Source organism: Mirounga angustirostris, unplaced genomic scaffold (genome assembly GCF_029215605.1).
Source record: "Mirounga angustirostris isolate CCGP_5_RB_7025 unplaced genomic scaffold, mMirAng1.0.hap1 SCAF_5, whole genome shotgun sequence".
NCBI classification, from domain to species: Eukaryota; Metazoa; Chordata; class Mammalia; order Carnivora; family Phocidae; genus Mirounga; species Mirounga angustirostris.
Genome location: NW_026991713.1, coordinates 64112722 through 64128072, shown reverse-complemented (window position 1 = coordinate 64128072; position 15351 = coordinate 64112722). Strand labels below are relative to the sequence as shown.

General features: G+C 50.2%; 1 protein-coding gene across 1 annotated transcript; it reads right to left on the bottom strand.

Annotated features, from left to right (window-relative positions):
* Positions 1-1965: 1965 nt before the first annotated feature.
* On the bottom strand, positions 1966-11276 carry RND1 (Rho family GTPase 1). Its single transcript, XM_045868391.2, has 5 exons — positions 8505-11276; positions 7627-7714; positions 4892-5001; positions 3887-4021; positions 1966-2984 (listed from the first exon to the last, which is right to left on the bottom strand). The coding sequence occupies exons 1-5, from the start codon at positions 8622-8624 to the stop codon at positions 2739-2741; spliced, it is 699 nt and encodes a 232-aa protein (XP_045724347.1). The 5' UTR covers positions 8625-11276; the 3' UTR covers positions 1966-2738.
* Between the last annotated feature and the right edge of the window lie 4075 nt (positions 11277-15351).

The window sequence follows — 15351 nt, the reverse complement described above, 5'->3', positions numbered from 1 at the left end:
AAGTGCCAACTCTGTGCTGGACACTTAAATTACTTATTTTACTTATTTCTGATAACAGTATGATGCGTATTATCATCATTTTACTGTTTAATTATGCCTTCAACGGCAACATAGTTAAAAGAATGAAGCCAGAATTCAACTCCAGGTTCATTTAACTTCGGAATCCATGCTCTTCCCCTCTTTCCAGGCTACTACACTTTTTTTTTTTAAGATTTTATTTATTTGAGAGAGAGAGAGTGAAAGAGAGAATGAGCAGGGAGAGCGGCAGAGGGAGAAACAGACTCCCACTGAGCAGGGAGCCCGATACTGGGCTCGATCCTGGGACCCTGGGATCATGACCCGAGCCGAAGATGGACACCCAACCATCTGAGCCACCCAGGTGCCGCACGGCTACTACTCTTCTTTACAGATAAGTAAACTGAGAAACCAGAAAGGTGATGAAGTTTGTTCAAGTTTATAGCGGCAGAGTTCCCCTAGTGTTCGTGCACAACTTTCTCATGACACATGTAAGACATTGTGCTTAAAGGATACTCATGTGCTTTGTCCTACCCTGCTGGTTTTCTCACAAAGACGCGCCTTTGGAGATGGAGACAGAGGAACTACGTTCGAGTTAGGCCCATAGGTAGAGTCTCCTATTTAGGTACAACATGGCTAACAATAAGGAGCCCATGGGAGTGTAGTTAACATGGAGACCAGCTGGAATCCTGACTCCATTACTTACTAGCAGTATGATCTTGTGCAAGTTACATAGCATCTCTCACTTTTCTATTTCCTCATTTATAAAATAGGAATATTTCTTGCCTCACAGAATAGGATAGCAGTAAAAAAAAAAAGGGGGGGGGGAATGCATATTCTGGAGTCCAGCTGCCAAATTTGTATTCAGGTTCTATCACTTTCTAACTATGTGACCTTGGGCACATTAACTAACTTCTCTGAACCTCAGTTTCCTTGTCTGTAAAAGGAGGTAGATAGTACCCCATAGGATTATCACAGGAATAAGTAACATAGAAAGAACTCATAAGTGCCCCTGACCCATAGTAAACATTTAACAAATGTTAGCTATTGTCATTTATAAGGTTAAATGTGATAATGTGGGTAAAGCTCTCAGCACAGTGCTGAGCACATAGTAAGTGCTCAATACACAGTAACTTTCTATTTCCAGCACACTATGAAACTTAGAAAAAAGACAAGTAAGTGACTAAAAGGAAGGGATGTTAAGGCCCCTGAGCTGCTATCAACAGGCAATGGAACTGGGAGGTTAAGAAAGCGGAAGACATCACCTCTCCTTGAACTTGGAGGAAACCAGAACCCCAGGAACCTCCCCACAACCGTGGCTTCAGTCTGTCCCACGTTCTGCAGGGGTTGGAATCTCAGTGGTTTGGGTCCTCTACCAATAATTTCACCAAACCTGGTCTCTCTCCTCTAGACTCTCTAGGGCAGTGGTTCTCAACCAGGAGTGATTTTGCCCCAGAGGACATTTAGCAATATCTGGAGACATTTTGATTGTGAGAACTTGGCGGGGGAGGGTATGGGGGGAAGGCGGGGTGCTGACATCTAGCAGGTGGAGGCCAGGGATGTTGCTAAACATCCTCCGATGCACAAGACAGGCCCAAGCATCTAAGCATTACCTAGTCTAAAATGTCATTATTCCAAGGTTGAGAAACCCTGGCCTGGGGCTAAGGAGCTCTTCATTGGCTTATTGGACTTGGGTAGGGTTTGGGTGAGGTAGCAGGGAGGGGGAAAGGGAGACCCTTGTTGGAGATGCCAGGGACCAGTGGAGGCAGCCACTCCGCACCCCACAGTAAGGGCCCCAGGGTAGCTTCTTCCTCATTAGCAAAGACCAAACCGGGACAATGGAGAAAGAAACGAAGAAAGCGGAGCCAACTTCTTTATATGTGTTATATTTTTCATTAATAAATAGGTTTTTCTTCTTTAAACACAGAACATAGAACAGATTGAAACACTCCCCCCTCCCCCCGGTTCCAAAGACAAGAGTCTATAAAACAAATGCCAGCTGTCGTGCCCTGAGGGCAGAAAAAGTCTGGTGACCCCCACCCAGCCCTGCCCCGGGCAGCACCACCACCCCCACACTGCGAGAGAAGGGGGTCTGGGGCTTCTCCCTTGGACCCTGGGGACTTAGGTGAGAAGCATATGAATGTATGATGTCAGCTCTCCATGAGGCATGGGCTATGCAAAGATGAGGTTTCCTTTTCATTGGCTCTGACCAGCTCCTGGCCTTCTGATTCCCGTCATGAAGCACCTGGGCTCGGCTCCCAAGGGAGCCGCCTCTTGGCTTCCCCACTCCACTCCTGTGCGGCTTCCTCAGAGGGGAAGGGAAGGGCTCGGGGACCCCGCCCGTCCCCTGGCCCACATGGAAGCACTGTGTGGAAGAGGCATGATGCTGAAGGCCCCCAAGCCCATGAGGCCAGCATGCCCCCCGCACCCCCACACCTTTCCTTCCTCTGGAGTGGGGGCGGGGGCGTGGGGGTGACACTGGGGCAGCCGCCCCCACCACAACCGAGTGCCTGGCTTGGGGTGTGATGGTTCTTTCTCAGTGTCAGGTCCTCAAGCCGGGCCTGGCTCTTTCCTCGTCCCATTCCTGTCTCCTTTCAAGCCCTCACCGTGGCCGTCTGCAAAACGCACGTCCAGTGTCCTAAATTGTCCCATCCTCCCTCTCCCCGTGCCTCTGCAACCCAAGGGAGGAAGTGGGAGGTTGCCTCCCTTCTCCAACCCCCACTTCACATAATGGAACAGCTTTTGGCCTTTTCCTTCTTGAAGGTAGAAGAGATGAGTTCGGAACGACTGGGGAGGTGAAGCAGTCGCTTGGAGAGGCTGCGGACAGGGCTCTTTGGGGGCACCGGGCTGGGCTTGTTCAGACACACCACGGACGCCGTCCGGAAGATGCTGTGGATACTCTTTTCTGAGGTGAAAGCCGAGCCTTCCAGGTAGATTTCCGCACCCAGCTGCTTGGCTATCGCACAGCCCTGTGGAGGGGGTGAGGTGGTCAAGGCAGTTGTCCCACGTGGCTCTGGGACCCTGCCTTCTATGCTTAGTGGTACTCCCCGGGGCTCCTCCCGATGGGACCCAAGTTCCAGTCTCCCACCACCACCCTCCACTAACAATTTTCTGAAGGGGAAGCCTAAGTGCACCTTACGATCACCTGTAACACTTCTAAAACAACGCTAATGACAGACCAAGTAAGTCAGAATTTCTGTGGGTAGCGCCTAGGCATTAATATCCTTTTTTTTTTTTAAGATTTTATTTATTTATTTGAGAGAGAGAGAATGAGAGAGAGAGAACACCTGAGAGGGGATAGGGTCAGAGGACGAAGCAGACTCCCTGCCGAGCAGGAAGCCCGATGCGGGACTCGATCCAGGGACTCCAGGATCATGACCTGAGCCGAAGGCAGTCGCCTAACCAACTGAGCTACCCAGGCGCCCTAGGCATTAATATTCTTAAGAGCTTCCCCAGATGATGCTAATGTGAACCACTGGTTTAAAAGAAGTGATCCTTACACTCCACGTGTGAAAGAAATTACCCAGGAATTTCATGAGAAATGCAACTTCTGTATTTTTCTCCCAGAGTGACTCGATGGGTACGGAGTCAGGAATTCTAACAAGCACCTCTAGTGATTCTAATGCAGGTGGGCAACAAAAAGCAATCTGAGAAACACTGGCGCGTGCCTGCCAGCCTACAGCATAAATCGGGGTAAACGGTTGCCTCCTGCCTCTAGTAAGATGACTGGTTTGCTGATTAAAGGGGGCCCCCCCAGAACACCAATTCTCCCTTGCCAAAGTGAGAGTTTGAGCAAGGGCCACATTTCAAGTCCTTTGCCTGTAGCCTTCCCCACCCCACCCTCAACACATGCGTGTGCACACACACACACCTGCTCATAGGAGATAGGTGCCTGTTTCTGGTGGGACAGCTCCATCAGCGTGCTCAGGTCTGTTCGCAGGTCTGTCTTACAGCCAATAAGCAAAACACGGGTGCTAGGACAATAATCTAGGATTTCCGTCCTCCACTGAAGAGCCATGTAAAAGGGGAGGGGGAGGAAGAAGAGTCAGTGGCTGACGATACCTGGAGAAGCCCAGCCGGCAACATCACACACGCCATCCAGCTTCTCACCAGCCCAGCCCTCCCTGAGTCACCAATGCCCTAATTATATCATCTTCCTCCTGGGGAGGACTTTGGGGCCACAGGAGCGCTGACCAGAGAGCCTGTCCCCTCACTCATTGGCCCAGTTCACCAAAGGAAGCACAGGGACAAAATCTCCCCCCACTCTCTGCCAAGCATGTGGGGCGTGGATCTGCCCCCTCAACTCAGTGGAAGGGCTTCACGGATCCAGAAAGCCATGAGGAATAGGGAGGAAGCCAACCAGTCTCTTCCCAAGGAAAGGAGATAATCCCAAAGTCTTCTGGGAAACTACTTCCACAAGGTATCCTGAGACTCTTCAGGATAGGCAGACTTTGCCCCCCAGACCAGGCGTTTCCTGCCAGTGTTCCACTCTGGCCTGCCTGGCTTGCCCAGTCCTGGTGGGCCTGGGATCAAGGGCTACAGGAGCTGTCTCCAAAAGACCCCATCTCCAACCCTCAAACTCCATCACTGAAAGGTTCTGACTCTCGATCCTTCATGTCCTGCGTCTTCACCACCACCCTCCCTTGCTGGGCCTCTGGCAGAGGAGTACAGGATACGGCAAGGGCAGGAGGCAAAGGGGGAGGGAATCTGGGTGCTAGTCCCAGAGCAGTAGCTAATGGTACGGTCTCAGGCAAATCTCTTCCTTCCCTGGCCTCAGTTTCTTCCTGCTACAGAAGAGGGGATTGGACAACAAGGTCCCCAAGATTCCTTTTTGTTCTCCAGCGGAGCTAGGGATTGCACAGTTATCCAGACTCACCTTCTTGAGTGCACTATCCACTGTCTCGGGTCGGCTGATATCAAAGCATAGTAATACTGCATCTGAGTCGCTGTAGCAGAGTGGACGGACATTGTCGTAGTAGGGAGATCCTGGTATGCGGGAGAAAGAGCTGATGGTGAACTGTGGCATTTGCCCTTCCCAACGGGCCTAAGCCCAACGGGCCCGGGGCCCTGGGAATACTATTCTTGGCCCTTAGGTTATTGGCCCCACCCACCTCCCAGGGGAACATGCTGCAGCCTAGAAGCTTGGGACCTGACCACCTGCCAGAAAGCAGTACAAAAATATCATCTTCCTTAGTCCTGAAAACAGGGAACGGGAAAATAAAAGGGGGGTAGACTATAATTTGGCCCTGTCTAGGGCTCCTACAGTGCCCTTAATTTCAGGTCTGCCGGTTTTCTGCGTCCCAGAGGAGGATGCCCCCAGCCCTGCAGAGAGACCAGGGCTTGCGTCAGGTGTCTTTCCCAGCGTCGGCCTGCTGCCCAACCTCTGCTCCATGCTGCTGCTCCAGGGTCTCTCCAACGAAGAAACAAACCTGCCTGTTACATAACTAGCCGCCCTGCTTCTTTGCCATGGGGTCAGAACTCTAGAAGGCTGGCAGGGGAGGAGGAACCTCATGGATTCAGTGCCTTACTCCTTCTGCCTGCAAAAAGCTGCAGCCCCTGTCCCCCAAGAGCTCAAGGAGGCAGTTTCAGAGAGAGCAGCACCCATAGCTAGGGATTTGGAGGCTCGAGTAAGGGTCCTTCACAGGGAGAGCAGCAGGCGATGCAGACCCAGGTGGTCATACACAGTATGGGAGAATGCTAGGGGCTCAGCCTGCCCCCCCTCCACCCTGGGGAAGGAACAGTAGCAGATTTGGAACCCAGACAATCCGTGCTCAGAATAGCAAGCAGCCCCTCTCCCTACACCGCAATCGCCATGGAAACTGGGGGGAATCCAAGCTGGGGTGGGGGGTTGGTTGTAAAAAAAAAAAGAGAGAGAGAGAGAGAGTATAGAGTTGTTGCAATAACTGTCTGCCCCTTCAGCAACCTGCCCCCACCCCCTGTCTGAGGTGGGGTCTTAGCTCCGCAGCACTGAGCAGAGGGCAGAGCGCTGCCGCACTGGGGAAGGGGGAGGGGAGGGGAGGAGGCCTCCATTCTGGCTCCAGGCCATCCCCCTCCCCTCAGACCAGCAAGTGAATAATGGGATCAGGTTCGACCCTGGCCCCCGATGTTGGGAAACCCCATCCCGCACGCCGCTCCCACTTCTTCCTTCCTTGTGGGCACCTCATTTGCAAGAAGCAGTTGGAGGAGGACTGATAGCCTGCATCCTTTCCAAAATTGGGGTGTGGGGATGCGACACAGAGAAGAGACACCACTTTGCTGACTTTCCATTATCCGGACTGGGATTCAAGGGCTGCAACCTGACATGGGGGCAGGGTGGGGGCACTTTGGGGCAGTGGTAGTAAAAAGAGATGAGCTGCAGTAAGATTCTGGGAAGACAGAGGTGGGCAGGGTAGGGCGGCCCAAATCCCATACATCATGCAGCCAAGCTGCATTCCAGTCGGATCCAGCCAGCATAGCACAGTCCAGGATAACCAGAATCCTGCCTCCCAACCCCTGGAACTGCAACGGAGGAAGGCATACCAGGTGGAAGAATTTTTGTTTTGCTTTGTTTGGGGGAGGGGGGAAGCAAGGGGGGAATTTCATTTTCTGTTTATTCATCCCCTACCCCCAATCTTTTCAGACCTTAAAAATTAGATCATGGGAACAACAGCTCTTTGAGGAGTAGGATGGCATATTTATTATAGGTAACAGGAAACCCCCTAGTGATTTACACAGTTCCTCTTTAAACTCAGCCTGAATGTGCATTTTTGGAGGGAGGATTTTATTTTCTTTCTGTTGTTCCTGGCTTTTAGTCCTTAATTATGACTCTGAGCCCAGTCTATTAAAAAAGAACTGGGGCAAGAGATAATGGTAAGGGATGAGAATCAAAGCAAAGGACAGCCTAGCACTGAGGGTTTAGGGTTGAGAGGAAAAATATTGCTTTCTACATTCCAGAAAGACCGGGCATCTTCTACCTCAGCCCAGTACGGTGGGGGTGGGGTGACTGTCACAGCCACCCCCCTCCCTGCCACTATCTACAACGAGAGAGTGCCCCACACTAAAGCCATCTCCCCCACCCTCCAAAACATCGATGATGCGTCGCTTCATCCCTGAGCCGCAGCGGTATGACAAGTGGAACCGAGCTGCAGCAGGCGGGCAGCAGTGGCCCAAGATGGAATGCAGGAGACAAAACTGAGTCAGGAGCAGTACTTCCCCAAAGCAGGCTTGTCTCCGGCCTCAACCACCACTGCCTCCAGCAGCACGGACTCCTGCCTCTTATTTGGCTTGGCTCTGGGGCAGTAAAGGTGGGGGTGGGGGCATAGGGAGGGCAGGGAGTGTTAATGGAGAAGCCCTGCCTGACTACCCCCTCCCAGGTGTATTCATGGGTCCATTCACCTCACCATCCCAGCTCTCTGAGAGAAGGGGCTAGACCCAGAGAAGTGGCTTCTGGGGCTCATCCACTATGCACCCCTGGACCTGCCAACCAAGGGAGTCTTCAGGTCCCCTTCTGTCCGTTTCCTGGCCAGCATCATACACACTCCTCCCCATCAAAGAGGGGAACAATTTCTTAAACACAGCAGCTGTAGCAAACCAGTGGGGGTGCGAAGGGGGCATCTGGGGCAGCAGTCTTACCTGAGGTGTCCCAGAGACTGAGCTCCACCCTTTGTTCCTCGGTCTCCAAGCAGGCCGTGTAATTCTCAAACACGGTGGGCACATACGTCTGTGGAAAGAGAGGAAGGAGCTCGTCACACCCTGGGCGCCCCTACTCTCATAACCCTCTGGCTACATAAGAAGCCACTTACCGTAGTGAGACACTAAAGTGGCAGGGGATCAGGGGCAGGGGAGGGGAGGGGGATACTTGGCGCAGGGGGGACCACATGGGACAGGAAGGAGGGGAGTGTAGAGGCACAGGCACTTTGCTCCAGGAAAAAATGAAATCTGAATGACTTCCAGCCGGGGACAAGCCCCCTCCCCTCCTGCCCACCCCCCACCCCCATCCTAGATGGCCAGGGAGGCAAACATACAGATTCCTCTCATCTCCAGACTCGTATGTCTCCCAGTTTTAGAGCCACAAGCAAATGCTTAGCTCTTTATCTTCTCCCACAAGCCCCTCGGACCAGCAGGGTAGCAGAAGCCCGCCTGGAGACATGCTCGCGGAACCTCTGAGGAGGGATGAGGAGACGGGCAGGTATTACGTCAAGAAGAAACCCCAGACTCTCAAATGCCTCCAGTTCCCTCTCCCGAGAGCAGACCCCGGGATAAAGGGCGGTAGGAGGGCACTGGATCGGGGCCTATGGGTGAAGAGGTGAGGAGGAGCCGGCGGGGCGGCAGAAGTGGAACAGGTCTCTGGGGAAGCTAAGGCAGGGCGGTCCTCCAGCCGGGCGCCTGAGATCGGGCAGGGTGGCGTGCGGTGAGCTGGGGGGAGATGGCTCCCCCGGGCAGGTGGGAATCTAGCCCCGGGGAAGGCGGGCAGGCAAGGAGAAAAGCTGGCCAGCGGGCGGGCCGCTCACCTCGGGATAGCAGTCCTTCGCTAACACCTGTAACATCGCCGTCTTCCCGCACTGCACATCCCCCACCAGAACGAGCTTACATCTGGCCACGACTGGCTGGGGGGCGCGTCTCTCCTTCATGGCTGTAGCCTCCGCGGGACTTGGACTCAGATGCAGAGAGGAGAGGGTTGCGCCAGGTGCGTCTCAGCACAACAACCCGATCAGATTCCTCGCCTCCCTCCAAATGAGAAGGAGGCCGGCACGGCCACCTTATATCTCCCCGGCCAAGCCAATCACAAGAGGAGGCGGACTCTGTCGAGGCCAATCCCTGAGGTGGGATCCCCTCCGGCAGCCAATGGTAGGAGAATCTGAGTCAGTGCCCTCTTCCTCCCTTCCCTTTCTCTTAAAGCTGCATCTTTGCTTCCTCTGCAAGGGGATTCCCACGCTGTTTGCATTTGTATTAGGAAGGGGGGAGGGGACGTGAAGCAAAATTAATGGTCTTGAGTGTCCATCAATTAGTGTCAAAAGCAAACTGGCCATGAAGGCAGAAAATGAGGTCAAGCTGGCGTTGTCCCAAGAGAAAAGCAGGATCTGCCTCAACTATAGACAGGTGGCAGCCGGGCTGGGGGGTGGGAGGGTGGCCCCACAGATCTCTGACCTCTTTGTTCCATCTAATCCCCATCCAAACCACTTCTGGCTTCCTCTCCCAGAGACTCCTGCTCTACCCTTTTATCAGCTCCTCCTGTACCCCTTTCAACGTCCACGTCTGGAATCGCCTTCACCTAAACAGACAGATGATAGATAGATGATAGATAGATAGATAGATAGATAGATAGATAGATAGATAGAAAGATAGGTAGATGATAGATAAAGTCTTTTTGCATCATCTGGAAAAAACCCACATAACTCCTGACCCAGAGATTGGCAGAGAGAAAAGAATGAGGGTGTCTGGCAACTGGGGATGAGAGAAAAGAGGAGAACAAAGCAAACAAAGTCCCTGTTGGGCCAGATCACTTCTCACCCCATGCCTGGCAGGAGCTGCGTAAGCGTGTTTGTTCTGCCGCCCGGGGTCAGCTTCCTGGATGAATCGGGCACAGGTCCAGTTCCAGGTTGATACCTACTAATGCCGACACACTCTGTGTGTCATCTGGTTAAAGTCCAGACTGGAAGACTGGGCCTGGGACTCTGGGATTAGCAGGCTGGAGGGCAACCCAAGGTTGAGAGGAGCTACGTAACTGCCTACCAGCCCTGCCCCTCAGAGCATGTTAAGGAGCCTCTCCACTAGGCAGAACCGTGGGATATACGCAGCTTGAATAGCCCACTCATTATTCAGGAACCAAGACAGTCTAAATAAGGCCTCCTGGGGATCAGGGATTGGAGTAAAACTGATCCTGGGCAAAAATGAGAGCACCCCAGAGTTTATCTTTAGGTCCCTTCTCTTTGTCAAGCTCAGCACCTCTGGAGCATGCCCTGGGTCTTGTTCTGTCTGAGCTTTACCTTCATTGCTGTCTCACCCAGGGATATTTCCCCTGATGTAAAGGATGTTTAGGGGCATCTGGGTGGCTCAGATGGTTAAGCATCTGCCTTCGGCTTAGGTCATGATCTCCAGGTCCTGGGATCGAGCCCCACATCAGGCTCCCAGCTCAGTGGGGAGTCAGCTTCTCCCTCTCCCTCTGCCTCTCCCCCTGCTTGTGCTCTCTCTGTCTCTCTCTCTCTCAAATGAATACATTTTTAAAATCTTTAAAAATTAAAATTAAAATAAAAAAATAAATAGGGGTGCCCGGGTAGCTCAGATGGTTAAGCATCTGCCTTCGGCTCAGGTCATGATCTCCAGGTCCAGGGATTGAGCCCCACATCGGGGCTCCCAGCTCAGCGGGGAGTCAGCTTCTCCCTCTCCCTCTGCCTCTCCCCCCTGCTCATGCCCTCTCTCTCTCTCTCTGTCTCAAATGTATAAATAAAATCTTTAAAAATAAATAAATGAATAAATAAAGGATGTTTAAAAACCTTTCCCAGACCCAAAGGCTCTAAGAGTGAGCTTTCCAGTGCTCACTATAGACAGGAGAATGGAGGGTATTTTGACAATATAGCCTAGTCTGTGTGCCTCTCATCAAGTCCTGTGGCATCCAGTCCAAATTACTTGGTTGAGGGCTCTGGGACTAAGTGTTGCATGGTCCTCTACTCATCTCCTGAGGCGCCCCTTCCTAAGGGAACCTCCAGAGTAGTAAGAGTTATCCAGGTGCTACCATAGCCTCCACTCCCAGGCTCTCTGGAAGTTTTTTCCCCACTTCATCCCTGAGGCCTCATTCTCAGCTCTCAGACGATATTTGTCTGTAGAGTTTGTCCTCTTGTCCTTTTTCAGCAGGCTGACAGCTGGTCTGAACTGCCCATAAGTAAGGTTTGGGAGAGTTCCAGGAACAGCTGTAAGACCACAGACTGCTTCAACCTGGAGTCCTTTCCCTCAGCCTGACCTTTTCCTCCTCTTCCTCACCCTAAGTCTCATCTGGACTCAGTTCTGGAGGCCTCTATGATGTTCCCATACATCCTCTAACCCTTAACTTGGTTCCCTCCAATGGCAGCCCCCATTGGACTCCAAACCCCAATGGCTTCAGCCCTCTTTCTCCCCCATGTTCTCTACCAGCCTCCCCCCACACACACCCTCTCTACCAGCCACTCCAAAGAAACATTCGATGTAAGTGAAAACTGTTCCTGCCACGCAAACAGCTTCCTTTGGCTTCTAACAAGATTGCTATTCCTGAGCTCCTCTGAGATAGACATTCTGGGAGCTGGTGCTAACACCGATTCTTCCCTGGGTGGCTGTATCTCGGGGCAGGACAGCAGAAAGCCTGAGCTGTGAGACAAAGCAGCCCCCATCATGGCTGATTCTCAAGATGTGTCTGAAGATATTTTGCAGGTCACATGGTTATGAGTTGTGGTGGGAAAAGTAATGTGTGTGAGTGTGTGTGTGTGTGTGTGTGAGGTCAGAAGGCAGCGTGGCAACCTGAAGAGAGAATGGAGCCAAAGTTCAGCAGGTGTGGGTTTTGGACCCTGCTCTGCCCTTACCAAGCTGTTAGGACGTTTGAGTAAGTCACTTCCCTCTCTGGGCCCATTTCTTATATGTAATGTGAAGGGTTTGGACTGGAGAATGGGGTTCTTAACCTTTCTTTCTTGCTTTCTTGCTTTCTTTTTTCTTTCTTTCTTTCTTTCTTTCTTTCTTTCTTTCTTTCTTTCTCTTTCTTTCTTTCTTTCTTTCTTTTTCTTCTTTCTTTGTTAGACTCCCTCCCCTAAGTTTGTTTAAACCTTTTCCAAGTGTCTTTATTTAAAAAATCCATAGCCAGAGTAATAAACTTACAAGGTGGTTCTCTCCTATCAAGAAAGAGGTTACACTTGAAAACAAGGTTATACTTGAAAACCTTATCCTAAGGTGGAAGAAGCTGGGCACAGAAGACCGCATATTGTCTGATTCCATTGTTCAGAGTAGATCGACTGAAGAAACAGCAGACAGGTGAGTGGCTGCCAGGGGCCATCAAGATCAGGGGAATGGGGAGTGACTGCTAATGGATTTGACGTGTCTTTGGGGGGTGATGAAAATCTTCTAAATTTGATTGGGTGATTGTTGCACAATTCTGTGAATATACTAAAAACCACTGATTTGTACAGTTTAAATTGGTGAATTATATGGTATGTGAATCATATCTTGATAAATCTGTTACTTTAAAAAATAAGGTTCTAATTCCAAATCTTACTCATATAGTCTCCTTTAGCTTATTTTTTTCCGAAGGCTTTTGTGTGTGTGGGGGGGGGGGGTGTTCAAACATTTAAAAACAGAGAAAAAATAATACGATGACCCCCTGTCACCCAGCTTCAATAATTATCAACATAATCTTGCTCCATCTATTCCCCCACCCACTTCTCCCCATTACACCTCCTGTACTGGATGATTTCCAAGCACGTGTTAGACATCATATTGTTTAACCCATAGATATTTCCGTACTCATCTCTAACGAGCATGTTAGCATAACCATAATACCATGATCACAACTAAAAATAAATAACTCACTCCTTAGTATCATCAAATATCCAGTCGGTGTTAATATTTTCCCAACTGTGTCATACATTGATTTAATCTAAAACAAGGCGCACATACTGAATTTGGTTCATATGGCTCTTAAATGTCTTTTATTTCATAGGTTCTATCTCCCCTTTTTTTCCTTGTGATTCATTTGTTGAAGAAAGCAAGTTATTTATTCTACAGTGTCTTCCAGATTTGGGATTTTGCTGATTACATCTTAATGGTGGTGTTTACATGTAGTAAAGCTCCTTTACACATTAAATCTTATACAGAATCCCAAAACACAAAAGAAGATGAAAAACCAAACTGCTCTGGTTGAATCAGAATGAGGGACTTGGAGTGGGGATCTGTCAGCCTCCCCTCCCCTCTCCTCTTGGGGTACTTCCAAGAAACAAACTACAGGGGACACAGTTTAAAAACCACTAGCCAGGATAGCTTGTGTGTGTGTGTGTGTGTGTGTGTGTACCACATGTTCAAAGCTCAGGACTGCCCTATCTTTTTTTGGCTCTGATTACTCTGATAAATTCCTATCTGGGACAGTGACATAATACACAAAGGTGTTCAGGGTGATGGCAAATTCAAATTCGCTCAGACTCTTACCAGAGGGTACACAAGCTCAGTCTTTCTCTGCCCTAGGGATTCTTACAAAGAGCTCCGAGGCTACATGCCACCTACGTCCCCTATGAGTGTGGTAGGACGAGACCCCTTCTCCCCTCTCCTTAATAGGACTCAGGTGCCCTCTTCCTTTAGTCTAAAGTCACAACTTCTCATGATCTCAAGGATCTCTGGCTCTGAGCGCTGGGGAACCCCTGACCTTTGGGCATTTTAGCTGGAGCAGCCCCTGGAGTGCTAACCAAGTTTTAAAGATTCAGTGCTTGCCTTCAGAGAGTTTACAGCTATGCGGCGAAATAAAGCAAGAGCCCTTTGGGTAATTAACACCAAGTGCAGTAAGAGTGATGAGGAGGGAGGGTTCAGATCTCATTACACAATCTGGAAGGCGATGGAAGAGGGTCTCAACTCTTTTTAAAAATATTTTATTTATTTATTTATTTATTTATTTATTTATTTATTTATTTGAGTGGGGAGCAGAGGGAGAGGGACAAGTAGACTCTGAGATGAGCGCAGATCCTGATGCGAAGATCCATCCCATGACCCCCGAGATTATAACCTGAGCCAAAACCAAGAGTCTTAACTGAGTCAGATGTTTGAGCCACCTGGGTGCCCCCAGGGTCTCAATTCTGATATAAGACTGGTGAGGGGAGGGGTGCCTGGGTGGCTCAGTCGTTAGGCGTCTGCCTTCGGCTTGGATCATGGTCCCGGGGTCCTGGGATCAGGCCGAGTCAAGCCCCACATCTGGCTCCCTGCTCAGCAGGAAGCCTGCTTCTCCCTCTCCCGCTCCCCCTGCTTGTGTTCCCTCTCTCGCTGTGTCTCTCTCTGTCAAATAAATAAATAAAATCTTTAAAAAATAAAAAAAAAGTTGCCTTAAAAAAAAAAAAAAGACTGGTGAGGGGAGAGTACTGATGCAGGAAAACGCTAAGCATGCCCAAGGACTAAAGAATCAATCTGATCAACTGGAAGGATGATTCACGGTAGGGGGTGGGACATTTTGCCCAAGAACATGATTAGGAAAGGAAATGTGATGCTAAAATATATAAAATGGGGGCTGGCTCAGTCAGAAGAGAGTGTGACTCTTGATCTCAAGGTCATGAGTTCAAGCCCCACGTTGGGTATAGAGATTACTTAAATAAATAAAAATTTTTAAAACTAACTAACTGGACGCCTGGGTGGCTCGGTCGTTGAGCGTCTGCCTTCGGCTCAGGTCATGATCCCAGGGTCCTGGGATAGAGCCCCGCATCAGGCTCCCTGCTCCGCGGGAAGCCTGCTTCTCTCTCTCTCCCACTCCCCCTGCTTGTGTTCCTGCTCTCGCTGTCTCTCTCTGTCAAATAAATAAAATCTTAAAAAAAAAAAAACTAACTAACTAAATAAATAAATAAAATACCATAGAATGCACTTAAAATCAAAATACAGGAGTCTGTAGTTTAAAAATTATATAAAGTGTGTACCTATATGTTGTTCCTGATTGTCAATGCCCTCCAGCCAAAGACCAGCAACAAAACTGTGGAACAAAATTGGGTGTAGGGATTCATTCCATTCATTCCAACAAGGAGGCCACACACTGTGGTGGAGCTGTGGGCATCTGGGAAAAGGGCGATAGAAAGGACCTGGGATTTGGACTTAACATTTGTTGATTTAGGGAGAGGTCAAGGAAGCGAGGGATTGCTTTGTAATCAGAAAGCTGGGGAATTCTGTGATTGGGAAATTTAATGCATCTTATGAGGAGGCGGGAGGAGTATAACTGGGCCCAAAGTGGGAGGGGTCGAAGAAAGAGCAGCACGGCTGCGGGCGAGGAGGTGGGGGGGTGGGGGGGGTTGGTCATATTTGTGGCTTGGACAATGTCCTTGTTTCTGTCTGAGTTTGGGTGTAACTACGGGGAAGTCTTGTTCTTGACCTAGCATGGTCAGAGAGTGGCCTGGCTTGATGGTGGCATTCTGTGACATTGTGTATGTTCCCCGGAAGAAAACCAAAGCCAAGCTGTGAGTGCCAGGCCCATTCCTGGGGCTTTTCCCCTACTCATGCTCTTCTCCACTCCTCTTCCTGGGAGCTGGGTGTTGTTACAGGAGTCTGGTGAGAGACTAGAAGGAGAAACAAAAGGAAAGAGGAGAATTTCCCAAGAAAATTTTCTGGAGGAAGTAGCAGGGAGCTATGAGGTAAAACAAGAACAAGAGGCTGGGGGGGGGG

What these genes read in the sequence shown, in the direction of transcription:
- RND1 (XM_045868391.2), bottom strand. Translation starts at nt 8,624, where the DNA reads ATGAAGGAGAGACGCGCCCCCCAGCCAGTCGTGGCCAGATGTAAGCTC. An exon ending in CGAAGGACTGCTATCCCGAG is followed by an intron (nt 7,715 to 8,504) that starts GTGAGCGGCCCG and finishes CTCTTTCCACAG; the next exon opens with ACGTATGTGCCCACCGTGTT. An exon ending in CAGTCTCTGGGACACCTCAG is followed by an intron (nt 5,002 to 7,626) that starts GTAAGACTGCTG and finishes CCCGCATACCAG; the next exon opens with GATCTCCCTACTACGACAAT.